This window comes from Chrysemys picta, chromosome 7 (genome assembly GCF_011386835.1).
Source record: "Chrysemys picta bellii isolate R12L10 chromosome 7, ASM1138683v2, whole genome shotgun sequence".
Lineage (NCBI taxonomy): Eukaryota > Metazoa > Chordata > Testudines > Emydidae > Chrysemys > Chrysemys picta.
This window is the reverse complement of record NC_088797.1, coordinates 42,397,649-42,419,377: the sequence shown is the minus strand read 5'-3', so window position 1 is coordinate 42,419,377 and position 21,729 is coordinate 42,397,649. Positions and strand designations below refer to the sequence as shown.

General features: G+C 38.7%; 2 protein-coding genes across 7 annotated transcripts in view; one reads left to right on the top strand and one right to left on the bottom strand.

Moving 5' to 3' along the window:
• The window catches only part of ASPN (asporin), a 41,306-nt gene extending 19,847 nt beyond the window's left edge, over positions 1-21,459 (top strand). For both annotated transcript variants that reach the window (XM_024099975.3, XM_005309340.4), the window contains 5 exons: positions 1,533-1,746; positions 2,981-3,091; positions 4,699-4,792; positions 9,511-9,649; positions 20,104-21,459. In XM_024099975.3, coding sequence (XP_023955743.1) covers positions 1,533-1,746; positions 2,981-3,091; positions 4,699-4,792; positions 9,511-9,649; positions 20,104-20,295 — 750 coding nt within the window. In that variant the 3' untranslated portion in view covers positions 20,296-21,459. The remainder of the gene's footprint in view (positions 1-1,532; positions 1,747-2,980; positions 3,092-4,698; positions 4,793-9,510; positions 9,650-20,103) is intronic.
• CENPP (centromere protein P) overlaps positions 1-21,729 on the bottom strand; it is a 328,523-nt gene that overhangs the window by 167,621 nt on the left and 139,173 nt on the right. The window lies entirely within an intron of this gene.

Here is a 21,729-nt window from a genome sequence, read left to right as displayed (position 1 = left end):
AGTTTGTTAAATTAGAAATCAGGAACTCTTTAATGACCTGAAAATCAAAAAGGAATCCTACAAAAAGTGGAAGCATGGACAAATTGCTAAGGATGAGTACAAAATAGTGCAAGCATGTAGAGACAAAATCAGAAAGGCTAAGGCACAAAATGAATTACACCAAGCAAGGGACATAAAAGGCAATAAGAAGACATTATTTAAATACATTAGGAGCAAGTAAAATGTAGGTCATCCTCTGCCTCAGCAGGGAAGGAGAGCTAATAACAGATGACATCAAAAAGGCTGAGATGTTTAGTACCTACTTTGCTTCAGTCTTCACTAAAAAGGTTAATAATGACCAAATACTTAACATAGTTTATATTAATATCCAGCAGAAAGGAACACAAGACAAAATAGGGAAGGATCAAGTTAAAGAATATTTAGATAAGTTAGATGTATTCGAGTCATCAGGTCTTGATGAAATTCATCCTAGGGTACTTAAGGAACTAGCTGAAGCAATTTTGGAACAGTTAGCAATTATCTTCAAGAACACATGGAGACAGGTGAGGTCTCAAAGGACTGGAGAAGGGCAAACATAGTACCTGTCTTTAAAACGGGAAACAAAGAGGACCAGCGGAATTATAGACCACTCATTTCAATAGTTGGAAGGATATTGGAACAAATCATTATACAATCAATTTGTAAGCACCTAGTAGATAATAGGGTTATAAGGAATAGCCAGTGTGGATCTCTCAAGAACCAATTATACCATTTATACCAAACCAACATAGTTTACTTTTTTGACAGGGTTACTGGCCTAGTAGATGTGGGAAGCTGTAACTGTGATCTATTTTGATTTTAGTAAGGCTTTGGACACATGTGACATTCTATAAACAAGCTAGGGAAATGTGGTCTATAATTACTATAAAGGTGTGCACAACTGGTTGAAAGACCAAATTCAAAGAGTAGTTCTCAGTGGTTCACTGTCAAACTAGATGGACACATTTAGTCCACCTAGGATTTGTCCTGTGTCTTGTTCTAGTCAATATTTTCACTAATGACTTGGATAATGGATTGGAGAGTATGCTATAAAAATCTGTGGATGACATCAAGCTGAGAGGGGTTGCAAGCACTTTGGAAGACAGGATTAGAATTCAAAACATGGTCCTGGTCTCCTTGTTAACCCAAAGATAGGACAAGAAATAATGGGCTTAATCTTCAGCAAAGGGGATTTCTGTTAGATATTAAAAAAAACTTTCTAATGGCAAGGGTAGATAACCTTGGGATAGGCTTTCAAGGGAGGTTGTGTAATCCCAGTCATTGGAGGTTTTTAAGAACAGATTGGGCAAACACCTGACAGTGATGGTCTAGGTATACTTGGTCCTGCATCAGTGCAGGAGGCTGGAAGCCTCTCAAGGTGCCTTCCAGCCAGACCTTTCTACTACTCCATGAAATAATATGTAATTACTAAAAATATTTACCATTCTCCTCACAAATGCATGATTATATATTGGATTTTAATACTGTTTTCTTACTTTTCACATTTTTCTTAGGCACTGGCTTTGAACAACAACAAAATATCTAAGATCCACCCAAAAGCCTTTCAATCAACAAAGAAGTTGCGACGATTGTACTTATCCCATAACCAGCTAACTGAGATCCCAGCAAATCTGCCAAAATATTTAGCAGAGCTACGGATTCATGATAATAAGGTTAAGAAAGTACAAAAGGAAGCATTTCAAGGAATGAAGGCTTTACATGTTTTGGGTAAGTCCATTTTATTAGAACAGTATTAAAATGACTGCATGTCACCAGTTGACAAGAGTATTTCAGGATTGCATTAAGCAATATGGCGAACGTGCTAGTAAATACAGTAGAGACATCATGGCTATTCTACACACACAGCTCCAAGAGCATGAGAGTTCTATACAGAATGTCTGCATAATTGGGACCTAAATCACTATGGAAATATTATAGAAGTTTTATTAGCTTTTTTAATAAAGTGTTATTTTGCCAATTTTACTAACACAAGTTGGTGAAAATGCTAAACTGCTACATGTTCTTGAAAAACAGCTAAATTCAGAAAGAAATTAATCTACATCCAAATATTAATGGTCTTGTGAGGCAGCTGGCCAAAACCTTGGGTTCAGCTACAACCGCAAATGAGTAGGCTCCCTCACAGCTCAGCTTCTTTACTTATTCTTTCTATGAAGGTTGATTACTGAATTTCAGACATCACATTTCATGGACAACTGATTATGATGCCATGGATTTCACTGCAGGAGAAAACAGAAAAGCTAACTCAGGATGGGGGGCGGGGGAGAAGGCTCAGATTCAAAAATGAAAATATACAGTTACTGGCAACTTTTGTTTCCTACATGTAGTTTCTGTTCAAATTTTCCTTATACAGAAGATCCTCTTTAAAGCAAGATAACTATAGTGGAGGAAATTTGACACACCATCATCAATTAAAGCATCTTTTATTTGCTTTACATAACTGAAATTCAGCTCTATCTAACTTTACCTGCTAAGTGGGTCTGGTTTTGGTAACTTTGCAGGTCAAAGCATGCAATCCTTACTCAGGCAAAACTGTGAGAGACATGTACCTCTCCAAAGAGGCCAACAGGCAGCATCCAACTGCTCCTACATAGCCAACAGGAGCCACTTCAAAATTCCAATTATAATCCATGGTCATAGTGAGGTTATTCCATGGAACTCTAGACTGTATTGCAATGTAGAATTCGGGGGCGGGGATTTGCCATTTAAAAAGAAGTATGCACAAACTGCATAATCCCAGGACAATCTCCTCTGAATTATAGCACAGAAATTTTAAAACTCAGTGATGTAAACCATGCTTTTTTTAATCAAATTACCAAAACAGTCAGAATGATTACAAGTGAGGTGAAAGCAGAGTAGCTTTTAGTAAGCCCTGTATAATTAGACATACTAGAATTAACATGCAATGTGTATTAGTTTAATTATAAAATACTTGCTTTGGCAGAAATGAGCGCAAATCCTCTGGACAATGCTGGAATAGAACCAGGTTCTTTTGAAGGTGTGACAGTCTATCACATCAGAATTGCAGAAGCTAAACTGACCTCAGTTCCCAAAGGTATGGGTTCTTTTTTCTAATAAGGATATGCCCGAATAATCTATAGGACTTTCAGATGTGTGCTATGTACAATAAGAATCTTCCCCCCACACCAATGTTCTCCTGAATAACCTGATTTCATACCTATTATTTTTCTTTGAATTTCTGTAGTACAACATTACAATATTCAAAATAATTATTTCTATCCAATGGGTTCTAAATTTGTTCCCCTCTCTCCACTCCATCACAAGTAGCTGCCCATCCTTCCCATCTGCCTTTTTCATCCTTGGCATGCTGTTACTGAGCACTGGTAGACACTCTCTCTTGTTCTCAGTAGTTGAGGAGATTCACTTCTCCCACTGTCCCACTCTGTCCAGATGGTGTGTGCCACCTTCATTAAGGTCAAGAAGCAGCAGAAACAGTAACAACAAACCAACAGCAAGGAGGAGCAATTCAGCCTAGCCCAGAGAACAAACTGGGCTAGGCCTCCCAACAAATTCAACTCCCTTCTTTAACTTTCCTCTGGCAGCCTTTCCCAAACGCTTAAGAACCATGCAGGTCTAAGAATACCTGGGAATTAGCGAGTGTCGTAACTGAAAACTGCCACAGGTACTTAGTCAGTCAATCTGAAATAACAGTTATTTTCTTTTTTATTCCTCTTCCAAGTAACCTACATAATGATCAACTTTCCAAGTAATACTTCCTTTCCATTCAAATTTTAACCTATTTTTTTGTTAACAGAGATGCTTCTCAAGAAGTTGAAGCATTAAAAATCCAAGCTTTTGATTCCACATGGAGGACAATTACTGGATATGATTCCTCCTTGATCATGCCTCTTTGTGAGCATGTAACTTTTCAGATAGGCAAAACACAGAAACTCCTCCAAAACCACATGTCCTTGCTATATTGAGTTATGCCTAGGCTTATGATTATGAGTCAAATGTGATCTTGCACCCTTGTGCCTAATAAAACATTTAATCCATGCTAGGCATGATTCTCCTCTGGTCTGAGAATCTGTAGATTATTCCCAAACCTGAACAGCAGCACAATCCAGTACCATCTATAGGCCTGATTCTTACACCCTTATTTACAAGTAGATACATGGATTTCAGTGAGATTATTCATGGAGTAAAGTATTACTCAATATCAGTGACAGTGGCAGAGTTTGACCATATAAACAAAAATCCAACAAGAATAATTAAAAAGAAAGACAGCAGAAATCTAAAGATATTGGACACTATAATTAAAATACTTATAAAAATATCTAATCAATTTGCCAGAATATTTAACTAATCTAGAGTAAGATAAATATATTAATTTCTTTTAAAAACAGATGATGAATAATTAGTCAAAGTTCATATATTGTTGATTTCATTATAAAATTTCAAAGAGAAAAACAAATATTCAGGTCAACAATTCTTCTGAAAAACAAACCCTATCAATTTAAACTACAAATGAAGAAGTCTAGAAAAATCAAAAACAGAACATACATTTATATTTTTTGATCCAGATAGCAAACTCAGCACCTTTCAAACCCTTCCCCAAAATAAAAAGGGAGGAAGTTGTCGAGAATTTAATAAATATAAATATTTTACCAATTAAATTACATTGATTTTTCTTCCCTTTAGGGCTACCATCCTCTTTACTAGAGCTTCATCTAGATGACAACAAAATTACTGCAGTTGAACTTGAGGATTTTATTCGGTACAAAGATCTTCAAAGGTAAAATGCAATATGTAGAATGATTCCTCCAAGAAGCACTACTTGGTGGAATGTCAAAATTTCCAGGATTTTCTCCATCATTTTTGGGATAGGGTACAGTATAGTGAAATAGATTAAAACATAAATTTTGTAATTACATTAGAACAATGATGTCCAAACTGTGGCCTCTTTAATGTTACTGTTGAGGGAAAACACGGATAGAAGAACATTTACATTTGCCACCTTTTGGAGTGCTGTATGGAACACCAGTCTTTGTCTGACAGAGTGCCTAGGAGCATGCCAGGAGATACCAGGTTCAAGCAAGTACTCTAAGTGCTTCAGGTGCTCAGACTCTACAGCCTTTAAATACCTGGCTGGTTCAATCTACTCCACCAACTAACTTCAAACCACCTCCTCCCAGATCCCCACATACCCTGCCTCCATGATCACTGCTCCCAACTGTCTCCTAACTGACACGATTATTTCCTCTGCTGGAAATCTATTGCCCTCCTGAGCAGTGTGGGGAAAAAGCAGCAGCAGATTGATCATATTGCTTTTTGCTGGCACATTTCTGCTCAGCAGATTCAACATAAATGTTTCCTGGTACTCTTTTCCCCTCTCAGGAGGGTGAGGGTGAGTGAAGAATAAAGCAGCCTCTGAGCTTCTGCTCCTTTAAGAGGTGGGGAGCAAGGTACTGAGAAAGTGGAGAGCTGGCTGGAGTCATGCAGTTCTTCACAAGGGAGGAAAAGGGGAAAAAGCAGCATCTAGTACAGGAGGAACTAGGGCACCCAGTAGAGAGTGCATGGGAAAACGGCAGGCGAGTATAAGTAGGAGAGTTCCTCTCCAAGGCTGGTACTCTGAAAAAGTGGCTGAGTAACTTTGAATTTAGAATTTGCTCTTAGAAACCTAAGCTGGGAGCTGCTTGCAAGGCTTCCAATTCAATGTAAGAAACTAGAATAGAGGGGAGTGAAGAGAGCTTTACATTGTCCTTCCCTTCCTCAGTTTTGTCCCCATAACATTTTGAAACAATATTTTTAGCCCTGCAGCTTGTCACTGCCTGAGACTAAATTAAAGTGTGAGTGACAATTTATGTGAAGAGGAAATCTGAAAGTAGAAAATAAAAGTGAGGTACAGTAACTACTCCTGAGAATTTGGGGGATATGAAGAGTTACACTAGGCTGAAGATGAATAAATTTAGTTCTATAAAATTTTTTCCTGATACTGTGTCTATATTATAACAATACAAAAATATTATTTTTCATTGTGCATAAACGTATTGATTGGGTATACTATTTGTTTAAATGTGTCAGGTTTTAGAGTGGTAGCCATGTTAATCTGTCTCAGCAAAAAGAACGAGGAGTACTTGTGGCATCTTAGAGACTAACAAATTTATTTGGGCATAAGCTTTCGTGGGCTAAAACCCACTTCATCGGCTGCATGCAGTGGAAAATACAGTAGGAAGATATATATACACAGGGAACATGAAAAAATGGGTGTTGCCATACCAACTCTAACAAGACTAATCAATTAAGATGGGCTATTATCAGCAGGAGAAAAAAAAATGTTGTAGGGATAATCAGGATGGCCCATTTCAAACAGTTGACAAGAAGGTGTGAGTAACAGTAGGGGAAATAGTTTTTACTTTGTGTAATGACCCATCCACTCCCAGGCTTTATTCAAGCCTAATTTAATGGTGTCCAGTTTGCAAATTAATTCCAATTCTGTAGTTTCTCATTGGAGTCTGTTTTTGAAGTTTTTTTGTTGGAGAATTGTGACTTTTAGATCTGTAATTGAGTGACCAGGGAGGTTGAAGTGTTCTCCGACTGGTTTTTGAATATTATAATTCTTGATGTCTGATTTGTGTCCATTTATTCTTTTGCGTAGAGACTGTCCGGTTTGGCCAATGTACATGGCAGAGGGGCATTGCTGGCACATGATGGTGTGACGGGTTGGATCACAGAAACCCCCTTGGGAGCTGCCACCCGATGTGCAAAAGACTACCCCTGCTTCTGTTTTCCCTGCCAGCTCAGGACTCCAGCACCCTGTCTTGCTGAGCCAGACACTCCTGTCTGGCTCCAACACAGATCCAGGGTCTGAATCACTTGCCCCAAAGCTGCAGGTTTACCTGAAGACAGCTCACAGTAGTGTGCTTGTCTTCAGCACTCAGATGCCCAACTCCCAATGGGGTCTAAACCCAGATAAATTCGTTTTACCCTGTATAAAGCTTATGCAGGGCAAACTCATAAATTGTTCGCCCTCTGTAACACTGATAGAGAGATATGCACACTTGTTTGCTCCCCCAGGTATTAATACATACTCTAAGTAAATTACTAAATAAAAAGTGATTTTATTAAATATAGACAGTAGGATTTAAGTGGTTCAAAGTAGTAACAGACTGAACAAAGTAAGTCACCAAGCAAAATAAAATAAAATGCGCAAATCTATGTCTAATCAAACTGAATACAGATAATCTCACCCTCAGAGATGCTTCAGTAAGTTTTTTCTCAGACTGGACACCTTCCAGGCCTGGGTGCAATTCTTTCCCCTGGTACAGCTCTTATTCCAGCTCAGGTGATAGCTAGGGGATTCTTCATGATGGCTCCTCTCTCCCCTTGTTCTCTTCCACCCCTTTATATATCTTAGGGTTACCATATTCAAACATTTAAAAAAGAGGACACTCCACGGGCCCCCGGTCCCGCCCCCGGCCCTGCCCCAACTCCGCCCCTTCCCTGCCCCCGGCCCTGCCCCAACCCCACCCCTTCTCCGCCCCCTTCCCCAAAGTCCCTGCCCCAACTCTGCCCCCTCCTCTGAGCACCCCGCATTCCCCCTCCTCCCTCCCGCTCTGATCTTGGTTGGGGGTTGCTAAGTGCTTCCCTGCTCCTCACTCGCCCTGCAGCCCCTGCAGCCTCTATGCCCCTGCCTGCCCTGCTCCTCCCCACCCTGCAGCCTCTGGACCCCCCGCCTGCCCTGCCCCTGCACCCCCTGCCCCTGCAGCCTCTATGCCCCTGCCTGCCCTGCTCCTCCTTGCCCTGCAGCCTCTGCACCCCCCCACCCCTGCAGCCTCTGTGCCCCCTGCTCCCCACTCGCCCTGCAGCCTCTGCACCCCCCCGCCCGTGCAGCCTCTGTGCCCCCTGCTCCCCACTCGCCCTGCAGCCACTGCACCCCCCCACCCCTGCAGCCTCTGTGCCCCCTGCACCCCCCCGCCCCTGCAGCCTCTGCACCCCCCCCGCCCCTGCAGCCTCTGTGCCCCCTGCTCCCCACTCGCCCTGCAGCCTCTACCCCCCCCCCCCGCAGCCTCTACACACACACACACCCCGCCGCCGCCTGCCCTGCTCCCCCCGATCACCCGGCAGAGGGAGAAATGCAGGCTCCACGTGGACTAAACACTTCCACGCTGCTCTGTGGGTGAGGAGGGAGCGGGAGAGGGGGAGGGACTCTGGCTGCTAGAGGCCCTAGTGGCTGCGAGAGGCTTTCAATCAGGCCAGGCGTCCAATCAGCCGTGCCGCACTCCGCAGGAGGGGAAATCCCGGACATTTCTACTTCATTAGAAATCCCCCCCGGATGGCCATTTAAGGCTGAAAAAGCCGGACATGTCCGGGGAAACGGATGGTAACCCTATATATCTTTTGCCTAAGGCGGGAACCCTTTGTCCCTCTGGGTTTCCACCCCACCTCACTGGAAAAGCACCAGGTTAAAGATGGATTCCAGTTCAGGTGACATGATCACATGTCACTGCAAGACTTCATTACTCACTTGCCAGCACACACATATACAGGAAGACTCACAGGTAAATACAGCTATCTGCAGACAATGGTCCTGGTTAATGGGAGTCATCAAGATTCCAGACCATCATTAATGGCCCACCCTTTACATAATGACAATAGGCCCTCAGAGTTATATTTCAAATTTCTAGTTTTAGATACAAGAGTGGTACATTTATACAAACAGCATGATCACACTCAGTAGATTATAAACTTTGTAATGATACCTAACAAGAGACCTTTTGCATGAAGCATATTCCAGTTACATTATATTCACTTATCATATTTTTATAAAACCATATAGACTGCACAACGTCACAGATGGCATATATCACCTTGGTAGATGTGCAGGTGAATGAGCCTCGAATGGTGTGGCCGATGTGATTAGGTCCTATGATGGTGTCCTTGTAAAGAGTAACGTTTATTTATACAAATATTGCAGATTTTTTGTTTTGTTTTAATGTTTGCTCCTGATAGAATAACTATTGCATACCAATTGAATAACTAATGTACAATTGACCAAATATTGCCCTTTAAGTGGAGCTAAATTGAGCAAATGTTCTGTTCCAGATTAGTATCAGAGGGGTAGCCGTGTTAGTCTGAATCTGTAAAAAGCAACAGTGGGTCCTGTGGCACCTTTAAGACTAACAGAAGTATTGGGAGCATAAGCTTTCGTGGGTAAGAACCTCACTTCTTCACTTGCATCTGAAGAAGTGAGGTTCTTACCTACGAAAGCTTATGCTCCCAATACTTCTGTTAGTCATAAAGGTGCCACAGGACCCTCTGTTGCTTGTTCCAGATTAGTTTCATAGACCAATGCTGATTTATTTTATAGCAAAAATTAATATTTTTTCCTTTTCTGATTTTTAGTTTTTTCCTGTATACTCCTGTGTGCAAAACTTGATTGAAAAGGATGCTCAGCAATGCTGTTATAAATCACCATGCATCAGCAGTTAAGCTTTCTTATTTTATTTCTAGGTTGGGACTGGGAAACAATAAAATCAAAGATGTGGAAAATGGAAGTTTTTCCAGTATACCAAATGTACGAGAAATACATCTAGAAAACAACAAACTGAAAAAGGTTCCTCCCGGACTACCTGATCTGAAATATCTGCAGGTAATATACCACTACAGATGGTTTTATTTTTGTTTTGTTATGCTGCTTACGGAACATAATTACTTTAACAATTATGTAACTTGGATACTGTTCTTACAACAGATACTCCATGGGGAATTCTGCGCATTTGCGGACATGCAGAATTCATTTGTCTCGCATCATTTTGTATTTTCCTGCATAAAAAACATTTTGCCTAAGTAATGCTGCAGTTCAGCCTTTTGCCCACCAGAGGCTTCCTTGGTGCCAGAACAGCCAGCTGCGTTCATGCCGGCTGTTCTAGTGCCACAGCGGCTTCTAGTGGGCAAAAGGAGGAACTGCAGCACTTCTAAGGCAAAATGTTTTTTATGTGGGTAAATACAAAATTCTATGCTCAGTGCTGCAGAATTCCCCTAGAACTCTGCCTGTGGAGCCAGGTTAGGACAGAGTGGGGCACACAGGGCTACTCGGAGGTCACAGACTGGGGTTCAGAATGGCTAGTGGGGGGGACAGATTGGAGCATGGGCTCAGGAGCTAATGGGGTGACAGCTTTGAGCCCGGGGACGGGGGCAGCAGAGACCCATGGAGATGAGGGGTAAGGGGACAGGGAAAGATGTGCCTGACTGAATGGGAGAGGCTTGGGGTCAACCAGGGTCTGCATCAGGGAGGCTTCCCAATAGCCTAACAATCCCACCCACCTCTAAAAAAAAAAAACCTCCCACCCACATCCAACACCCTCCAGGTTCACTCCCAGGCTCCTTCTCTCCCACTCTGCTCTTCCGTTACCTCTGACTGCCCCAAGCCTTTGCACTGTTTCTGACAGGTGCAGGAAATACAGTTCTGTATTGTAATTTAAATGAATTACACAAAGTTCTGTGTTAATATGCCTCGTAAGGAATCTATTTGTCAAAAAAAAAAATTACCAGAATCTTTTTTTTTTTTTTGGTCTATATTGTTACAGAAAATACCTGCTGACAGATATTTTGAAATAAATTACCAAAATAATTATACCTGGCATGATTATATTATGTTATTTTGGCAAATAAAATATGCAGAATTTTGCAGAATTTTGAAATATTGTGTGCAGAATTTTTTTTTGGTGCCTATTTTTTAATTTTTTGGCCCAGAATTCCTCCACGAGTAAACAGAAAAATGGGAAATAATATATGTGTTTGAAGGGATAACTAAATGCAAGTAGCAGAATCACTCAACATAAGCAATTCTTTGCAAAGAAAAAACAGCCCAAAAGGTATTTTGTGTGGTAAAGTAATATCTAAGACGACAATTGACCACTGGCCCACCAAAACAGGTCAAATAGTTAATAAGTAAATTTGTAACAGAGGCTTGTACACAGACATAGGCTGGGACTGAAATATTTTCATTACCATGTTGAAAAACATTTATTTCCAAACCTACAAATTTATGAGATTACCTATTAAAATCAAGTTGAAACTGAAGTGTAGAGGGGGAAATCAAGGTGAAATGAATGATGCAGGTTTAAGGTTTGGAATTTAGGAACATGCCAAGGTTAGAACAGTAATCAGAATCCAAAATGCTTTCATATGCAATACAATATTGCATAAGTGGGAGGAGAAAAGCAAGATGGCAATCAGAATGATGTAACTTTAAGGTCTAATATTTCACAATCTGCCATGTCCATGATTTTATTCTACTGCAAAGCCAATAATTTAAGTTTACCAACAGTTTAGAGTATTTGTTTCTAGCCCTGATAGCTAGCAAGACATATTAAGGTTGTAAAATTATCACTAGCATTACTTCTTTTTTTTTTAAGTATAGTAAGTCAGATACCTCAGACTGCGGATTTTTTTTATTTCCCTTGTTAAGGCTGTGTGTTAAATTTAGGCCATGTTTACCAGAAACATGAACAAAAATAACATCAGGAATGAGCCAAATCTGCTCATCAGGCAGAACAGTCAGAGCAGGGATCGGCAACCTTTGGCACGCGGCTCACCAGGGTAAGCGCCTTAGCGGGCCGGGCCAGTTTGTTTACCTGCCGCGTCCGCAGGTTCAGCCGATCACAGCTCCCACTGGCAACGGTTTGCTGCTCCAGGCCAATGGGGGCTGTGGGAAGCAGCAGCCAGCACATTTAGTACAAATATTTGCACTGTAAAAGATAAACAAAAGAAATAGTATTTTTCAATTCACCTCATACAACAGGGGTCAGCAACCTTTCAGAAGTGTTTCAGAGTAGCAGCCGTGTTAGTCTGTATCCGCAAAAAGAAGAACAGGAGGACTTGTGGCACCTTAATAAATTTGTTAGTCTCTAAGGTGCCACAAGTCCTCCTGTTCTTCTTTCAGAAGTGGTCTGCCGAGTCTTCATTTATTCACTCTAATTTAAGGTTTCACATGCCAGTAATACATTTTAATGTTTTTAGAAGGTCTCTTTTTATAAGTCTATAATAAACTATTGTTGTATGTAAAGTAAATAAGGTTTTTAAAATGTTTAAGAAGCTTCATTAAAAATTAAATTAAAATGCAGAGCCCCACGGACCGGTGGCCAGGACCTGGGAATTGTAACTGCCACTAAGAATCAGCTCGCGTGCCGCCTTCAGCCCACATGCCATAGGTTGCCTACCCAGTCATACAAGAACTGTAGTGCAATCTCTTTGTCGTGAAAATACAACTTACAAATGTAGATTTTTTTTTAACATAACTGCACTCAAAAACAAAACAACGTAAAACTTCAGAGCCTACAAGTCCACTCAGTCCTACTTCTTATTCAGCCAGTCGCTAAGACAAACAAGTTGGTTTACATTTACAGGAGATAATGCTACCCTCTTCTTATTTACAATGTTACCAGAAAGTGAGAACAGGCATTTGCATGGCACTTTTGTAGCCGGCATTGCAAGGTTTTTACTTGCCAGATATGCTAAACATTCGTATGCCCCTTCATGCTTTGGTCACCATTCCAGAGGACATGCTTCCATGTTGATGAAGCTCATTAAAAAAAAACATTAACTAAATTTGTGACTGAAGTCTTTGGGGGAGAATTGTCTGTCCCCCCTTCACTGCAAATGTCACAAAACGCAAAGACGGTACCAATGTGAGATTTCTAAAGATAGCTAAATAATATAATAATAATATATGGATATATACCTATCTCATAGAACTGGAAGGGACCCTGAAAGCTCATCGAGTCCAGCCTCCTACCTTCACTAGCAGGACCAAGTACTGATTTTTCCCCAGATCCCTAAGGTGCCCCCTCAAGGATTGAACTCACAACCCTAGGTTTAGCAGGCCAATACTCAAACGACTGAGCTATCCCTCCCCAGCACTTGACCCAAGATTTAAGAATCTGAAGTGACTTCCAAAATCTGAGAGGGACGAGGCATGCAGCATGCTTTCAGAAGTCTTAAAAGAGCAACACTTCAATGCACAAACTTCAGAACCTGAACCACCAAAAAAGAAAATCAATTGTCTGCTGATGGCATCTGACTCATGATTATGAAAATGATCATGCATGATTCTACTCTGCTTTGGATCATTATCGAGCAGAACCCATCATCATCATGGACGCATGTTCCCTATATGGTGGTTGAAGCATGAAGGGACATATGAATTTTTAGTGCATCTGGCATGTAAATATCTTGAAGCTGTACATTGTCAGCTACAATAGTGCCATAAGAACACCTGTTCTCACTTTAAGGTGACATTGAAACAAGAAGCGGGCAGCATTATCTCCTGCAAATGTAAACAAACTCGTTGGTCTGAGCGATTGGCTGAACAAAAAGTAGGACTGAGTGGACTTGCAGGTTCTAAAATTTTATATTGTTTTATGTTAGAATGCAGTTTTTTTGGACATAATTCTATCTTCATAAGTTCAACTTTCATGATAAAGAGATTGCACTACAGTACTTGATTTGGTGAATTGAAAAAAACTATTTATTTTGTTCTTTTTACAGTGCAAATACTTACAATCAAAAATAAGTATAAAGTGAGCACCGTACACTTTGTATTCTGTGTTGTAATTGAAATCAATATATTTGAAAATGTAGAAAACATCCAAAATATTTAAATAAATGGTATCCTGTTACTGATTAATTGCGACTAATTTTTTTAATCATTTGACAACCCTACTAAGTATGTTGAGCTCCTTGAGTTTATCACTTTAAAGCATGTTTTCTAATCCTTTAATCATGCTCCTGGGCTCTTCTCTGAACCCTTTTCAATTTATCAACATCCTTCCTGAATTGAGGACACCACAACTGGACACAGTATTTCAACAGTGGTAGAATTAGTGCCAAATACATACGTAAAATAACCTCTCTACACCTACTCGAGAGTCCCCTGCTTATACATCCAATAGCAGCATTATCCTGTTGGCCAAAGAGATGCACCGAGAGCTTATGTTCAGCTGATTACACTGCTCTACAGCCAAAATGCTTCTGAAATAAATGTAGTCAAACTTTACTAATTCTGGGTCATTGAGAACGAAAATGATGCTTAAAATTGTTGATTGGCTCCAGTTTTCAAGATATGCTATTGGGTCAGTATATACGACCCTTGACTTGGGAATGGCGGAGGATAAGTGAGTTATAAAGGGAAGGGATCTCAAGTTAAACCAGAAATGACTAAAATACATCTTTGACTGGATCGATGAATAAATCTATGACTGGGTTTGGACAGTACTTGCTTTTTAGGCAAAACAATGAATGATGCCATCTGAAGCTGGTATTGCGTCATACATGATATGAATTGCATCATGTTAGTCCTAGAAGTCATGGATGATGCAATCATAACGAAGCTTACATCACTCTGCTGAACAAATTGCCCTATATCAGCTCTAGAAATCATACAGTGTCGTGCTCTCTTATTTGTCAGTGTTTGATTTTGCAAAGGGACACATTTCTGTTTAGCCAAAGTGAGCAGACATGCCTCGTACTTGTGTGAACAGTGCAGATAACTTCTGCTCTGTTTGTGGTGAAGTGACTTTTGCATCACAAAAGCGCAGTATAACCACTATGGTTAAGAAAGCCTATCACCTTTATTTTGGCTGCAAAACTGGAGATCAGGACAAGAGATGGGCCTCACACATATGCTGCAACACTTGTGCAACAAATCTTCGCCAGTGGTTGAACAGGAAAAGGAAATCTATGCCTTTTGCAGTGCCAATGATTTGGAGAGAGCCAACAGATCATACCAGCAATTGTTACTTCTGCATGGTGCCTCCAGTTGGGAAAGGTGTGTCAAAGAAGAAAAAGTGGACTGTGCATTATCCAAACATTCCATCAGCTATACGCCCAGTACCCCACGGAGAAGGACTGCCGGTTCCTGATGCACCAGAATCATTCTCACTTGAGTCAGACAAGGAAGAGGATGAAACTTCTGGTCCTGAACCATCAATGTCACAGGACCCACATTTTCTCCCATCCTCCTCCTCTGAACCACACCTCATAACACAAGGTGAACTGAATGACCTTGTCAGGGATTTGGAACTACCCAAGAGTAAGGCAGAGCTGTTAGGCTCCAGACTACAGCAGTGGAATCTCCTGGCAGGTGATGTTAAGGTTTCCATGTTCCGTGACCGTCAAAAGGATCTTGTCCCATTCTTCTTCATGGAAAGTGATCTTGTAGCCTGCAACAACATCGATGGTGTGATGGCAGCCCTCAACATCGTTCACGATCCAGATGAGTGGAGACTGTTCATTGATTCATCGAAGACGAGTCTTAAAGCTGTTTTACTGCATAATGGCAATGTTTTGCCATCAATTCCAGTCGGTTATGCAGTCCATATGAAGGAAACCTATGACAACATGAAACAACTTTTGAGGTGCATAAACTATAACCAACATCAGTGGCAGCTTTGTGGCGATTTGAAGGTTGTTGCTCTCTTGCTTGGTCTGCAGACTGGATACACAAAGTACTGCTGTTTTCTCTGCAAATGGGATAGTCGTGCAAGAGATTCCCACTATATCAAGAAAGATTGGCCACTCCGACAGTCATTGGAGCCTGGGAGGAAAAGTGTTCAGCATCCACCACTTGTTGAATCAAGGAAGATTTTGTTACCACCCGTACACATCAAGCTGGGTCTGATGAAGAACTTTGTCAAGGCCATTGACAAAACACAAGCAGCTTTCAAGTACAACCATGGAAAATTTCCAAGGTTAAGTGAAGCTAAGATAAAGGAAGGTGTCTTTGTTGGTCCTCAGATTCGTGAACTTCGAGATGACGCATTTGAACATGCACTGCGTGGCAAGGAAAAGACGGCATGGAAAGCCTTCCAGTTAGTGGCAATAAATTTTCTCGGAAACAACACGGCAGACAACTACAGGTTGTTGGTGGAAAACCTCCTCAAGGCATACAAAAGCCTTGGTTGCAACATGTCACTAAAGATACATTTTTTGCACCCTCATCTAGATTTTTTTCCACCGAACTGCGGAGCAGTGAGCGACAAGCATGGCGAGCGATTTCACCAGGACATTGCAACAATGGAGAAACGCTATCGGGGCAAATGGAGCCCATCAATGCTTGCAGACTATTGCTGGACAGTGACAAGAGATGTTCCATTTAATGAATACAAGAGACAAGCCAAGAAGCGCCGAGTAGACACTGAATAGGACTAAACTATGTACATAATAGTTTTTTGCCTTTTGTTTCATCATAAATTTTCTTTATATAACCCTTTTGCTGATTTTTAAAGTGTTACATAAACAGAACAGGTGAAATATTATCATGTAAAGCAACCATAAACACATGAAAAGACCTAGGTTTACAATTTATGATTAAAACTCTACTATCTACACAATATACATAGACATAAAATTTAAAAACCTAAATATCTTAGAAACAGTAGCCAATCAGTTGTTTTAATTGTCATATTTGAATTCAGCACATCAAAATACATAATAAATAGTACATTTTATCTCTGAAGCAGACGACTTCTCAAAAATTGTAGACCAGTGTTACCTACCATGAACCCCAAATCTTTTCCAGAATCATTGCTTCTCAGGATAGAGTCCCCCATTGTCTAAGCATGGCCTTCATTCTTTGTTCCTAGATGTATACATTTACATTTACCCATATTAAAACACATACTGTTTGCTTGCACGCAGCTTACCAGCAGCAGAGTCCTGTGGCACCTTATAGACTAACAGACGTATTGGAGCATGAGCTTTCGTGGGTGAATACCCACTTCGTCGGATGCATGTATTCACCCACAAAAGCTCATGCTCCAATACGTCTATTAGTCTATAAGGTGCCACAGGACTCTTTGCTGCTTTTACAGATCCAGACTAACACGGCTACCCCCCCGATACTTGACACCAGCTTACCAGGTGATCCAGATTGTTCTGTATCGTTGACCTGTCCTCTTCACTATTTACTACTCTCCCAATTTTTGTTTCATTTGCCAACTATATCAGTAATGATTTTGTTTTCTTCCAGGTTATTAATAAAAATGTTAAATAGAGTAAAGTCAAGAACCAATCCCTTCTGGACCCAACCAGAAAACACACCCATTCATTGACGATTCCCTGTTTACAAATACATTTTTGAAACAGTTAGCCAGCTTAACTGTTCGTTTCCTGGTTTTCAAAATTTTGAGTGTCACTAAACTAAATGTTCTGGAAAGGAATAAGGTTAACTGTATGTTAAAGTTTTTGCAGGGTAGACTGATTTAAATCAAAGGAATTTAAATCACCAATTTTAATCATTTTTTTCTTTTTCTGAGGAAAGGTTTAACCTAATTGATTGACAACAATTAAAATATGTTGATTTGAAACCAAATATAGCCTTCACACTAAATTTGGTACTTCTTTTTGCTAACCAGGAGACTATACTATGTCTCTACACATTTATGTCACCAATTATATTGCTTAAATTGTTACTCAGATTATTAATTTTTACTTTTTGCTATGTGAGAAAATTGGAAATAAAGCATTTCTTATTTACTAGATGATTCATTTTCTTTGCAATTTGTATCAAGCTCCACTTGTATGGAAATTGGAATTGAACTGAAAATGCACAAAAACATCATTTTTAAAAATTATTATTTATATTTAACTACTTTAAATGTGCTTAATATATACAAGAAATTTATCCAAATATATTTTGCATTTAAAAATAGCTAATTTATTAAACAAAGGAAGTGTTATCTGTAAATAGTGAATTGAACTGATTGTTTCTGGTTACCATATCCTTCAAGATTTTGCAACCAATAGATCTCATCTGCTCACATCTAGTTTTTATTCTTAGATTGGAAGAGGAAAATAAGCTTTCCTGCATTTTCAGTTCCAAATCAGTTTCTTAACTTTGAATGAACTAGTTGCTGAAATGAACTAGTTGAATGAACTGAAATGAAGAAAATATTCTCTTTTCATCTGCAAAAGAGGCTACACAGCACTCAAAAGCTGACAACACTTAAACTCTGGTTCTAGGTGCTTAGCCAGTGACTTTCCCCAATTCAGGCATTTGACTTTCTGTAACACTTTGGTAGCAAGCATGTATATAGACTGTCATAATATAAAATTTAATTTTAAAGAGTTTTTAAAGAAAAAATAATTTAAATTCAAATAAAAAATCTGTTCTTTAAATCAATTTTTATCTACCCTGATTTTTTTGTTCATGAATACTGATGTATATTTCCTGTTTTATTAAATCATGGTTATAATACAATTATGAATACTATTTTAGAACATGTTGCTTAAGATTATGCTCTCTAACGTATATACAAGCTATGCATTTTTAAATGTTAATAAAAGGGTAGATGTTGCTGAAATTAATACAATATTAGCTCTAGTAAGATAAATTTATTTTTATCTACTGTGAATTAAAGGTTACTCTTTAAGGAAAATGTAACACATGCATATGCCCAAATATGTTACATTAAGAGAAGCTGCACATCTTCACTGTATATTAACCATTTTGTCATCTTATAAATGCTGGCATCTAAGTGGCAAGTTAGATGACACTATAGTTATATTGCTGAGTTGAATTTGTTGTTTCTTAATGCAGCAAATCACTGTAGAAAATTTCATGAACCTCACTCATGCACTATATGTTGCTCAAGTAATGAAGACTATCTGAAACATTTGAGCTTTCATGGTATAAAATGAGTTTGGGTTTGTCTACACAGAGAAATTCATTTAGATTAAGGCAAGGTATGAATTTAAAATGGCTATTCCTGATTAACTCCCTGTGTGGATGACTAGATGCGATAAATCGATCCCCACTGGATCGATCGCTTCCTGCCGATCTGGCCGGTAGTGAAGACATACCCTAAGGTGCCACAAGGGACTCCTCGTTGTTATTCCAGAATAACTCACCACATAGACAAGCTCATACAGATCTATGCAAATAATTTTTTTGGTTTTCTGGCAATTCTGAAAAGCCATGAAAAAAATAGTTTCAAGTTGAACCAAAACCAAAACTTTGTTATTTCTGGTGAATTGAAAAGTCGCAAAAATAATTTTGGGTCAAACAAAACTTTTATACTGACATTTCAAAATGAAATATTTTCATTTTAACATTTTTATGTTTTTTATTTAAAAAAGCAAAGGGAATTTGAAACAAAAAGATGTTACAAACTGAAAAAACCAAACATTTTGTTTCAGAAATGTCAAAACAAAATGCTCTCACCTCCATGAATATGAAGTTTCCCAATGCAAGTACAATTTCCAGAGTACTTCCACTGCCTAGGAGGTTTAGACGGAGAGGTACATGTGGGTAAACTACTCAGCTGATGTACACCTTGGCACAAAGCGCAGAGCTTGGGGAGATGTGTTTAGGGAATGCTAGCACTACAGAGTTCACTTAACGCCTTTGGGTTCAAGTTGTATGTTTTAAATAACTTCACTCCTGCGGGGGCAAGGCTACCTTTAGCTTCTCTGAAATTCTTCAGGACCAGGCTAGCTACTCAGGCTGGTAGTGTGAGAAACAGATTTAGGTCTATACTAGAAACTATGGCGGGATGGTGCTTTTTGTGACATTACTATACTGGCAAAAGCCCAAGTGTAGATCCAGTTATATCAGCATAGACGTGGTTTTACTGGAATTACTTATTTCTTTTGCTGAGCTGGCATAAGCTATTCCATCAAAAACACTTATTTGCCAGTATAAGCTGTGTTTATATTAAGAGGGTTTGCTGATATAGCTATACTTTTTCTAGTGTAGACCTGGCCTAAGTCTCTACGCTGTTTACAGTTAATACAATACACATACTAGTGAATGCACATGTTAAAGGAAAAGGTATATGGGTATGTTATACATAAAGTCAAAGCACTGTGATAACAGGATAATAAATTAAATCTGACAATTTTGCAAAACGATGGAAAAATCCCCTTTCTAGTGACCTATTACCACCTGACTTTCAACTCTTGATACTATAGGGTCTTACATCCAACTGCTCTACAGAAAATCCAAATTATATATTTTTTTTGTCAGTGACTGCATCAGCATGCTTTTTCCCTACTTTATCAACTAGATGTTATCACGTATTTTTCTCTTTCTTATTCCTACAGGTTGTCTTCCTTCACTCTAATAATATTGCAAAAGTGGGAGTAAATGATTTCTGTCCAACAGGAGGAAGCACGAAGAAGACATTATACAGTGGCATTAGCTTATTCAACAACCCTGTGAAATACTGGGAAGTTCAACCTGCAACGTTCCGTTGTATTTTAGGCAGAAATAGCGTGCAGCTTGGGAATTACTGAAAGTGATACAGAAGTTTGCATATTCCAAAACTATCTTTAAATAGACTTGTTATGTTGCTGGTTTTACAATACTTGAAATCTGTTGTAAAAGGGAAATTTTACACCCTTTAACCAGTTTACAAAATATTTACACTAATTTAGAGATTGTAAATTAGAAACACAATATACCTTAGCAGTCCTTTGTTTTATCTGATAATGTTAAACTTTACATTTTTGAGTAAATTATGCAAAAACCTTGATTTTCAAGGAAAGGAGGCCTCTTGGAAACTGAACTGGAAACTGTACTTTGATGTTTCCTATTACAGATTTTAAATTGTTTACTTAAATCTATTTAGTTTGCTTTTTTCCAATACAGAAGCAATGAAAAGCATTAAGTAAAAAACAAAAATTTTCTATGACGACTTTTTTCAGTACTGAAAATATTTTATTTTAAAAAGTGTATATAGAATGCATAAAAATTTGCAAACAAAAAATATCAGATGTAGTATGTCAGATTTTTCACTGGTAAAATAAATTGGCTAAGAGCAATTAAAAAGGTATGGTATTTCAAATTTGATGTTGGTCTAGTTCTTCTAATGTCACTAAACCAGATTATATTTAGTCTTTTTAGTTAAATGAAATTGGGTTTGATACCTTAGAATTAAGACCTTTAAAACACTTAACTTTTTAGTATTTATTCTTGCAACTCTTAACCATAAAATGTCCATCAATGTTTTGCTACCAACATAATTGTATGCTCTCTGAATACTAAAAGGCAGCATTCAGAATTTACCATCTGCTTCAAGCTTATTAGGAGCGGTTATTAAAATCTCTGTAGGGCAGCACAAAAATAGTAACATTTTATATATATAAACTGTAATCATGTTCTTTATTTTAAATATGCTTCTTTTACATTTTTGACATTACATAAACCACATCAATAGTAATTAATAATCTAAAAGTACTCCAACATTGCTGAATACAAGCAGTGTATAATGTAAATGTAATTGACATAACTGCTTATCTTGGATAACATGCAAACTATGAAATACTGACAGTACTGTATAAAATGGATATTTTATATATCTATTTAGTGTATATTTGTTACTCCTATTCATCATAAATTAAATGAACTTAAAGATTACCCTGAAATGTAAGTCTTTTAATAAAAATGTTGGATTGAAACCAAGTTATTTTGTCATGCTTTGGTCTATCCTGTCTTAGTGGAATACTGATAACATATACATCATCACTTACCACTCAGTTTATTATTTTTTTAAGTATTATTTTTGCAACATACTCCCAGTACACAATTATAAATATTGATACGTATAATTTCTGTAGGTATCTGAAAGTAAACTCTTATAGTTCTTTTTAGGCTTTCCTTGTATTATTCTTTGTTTCAGTTCTGCACACAATGAAGATAAAATATAGAATTAAATTCTTTTACTAAAG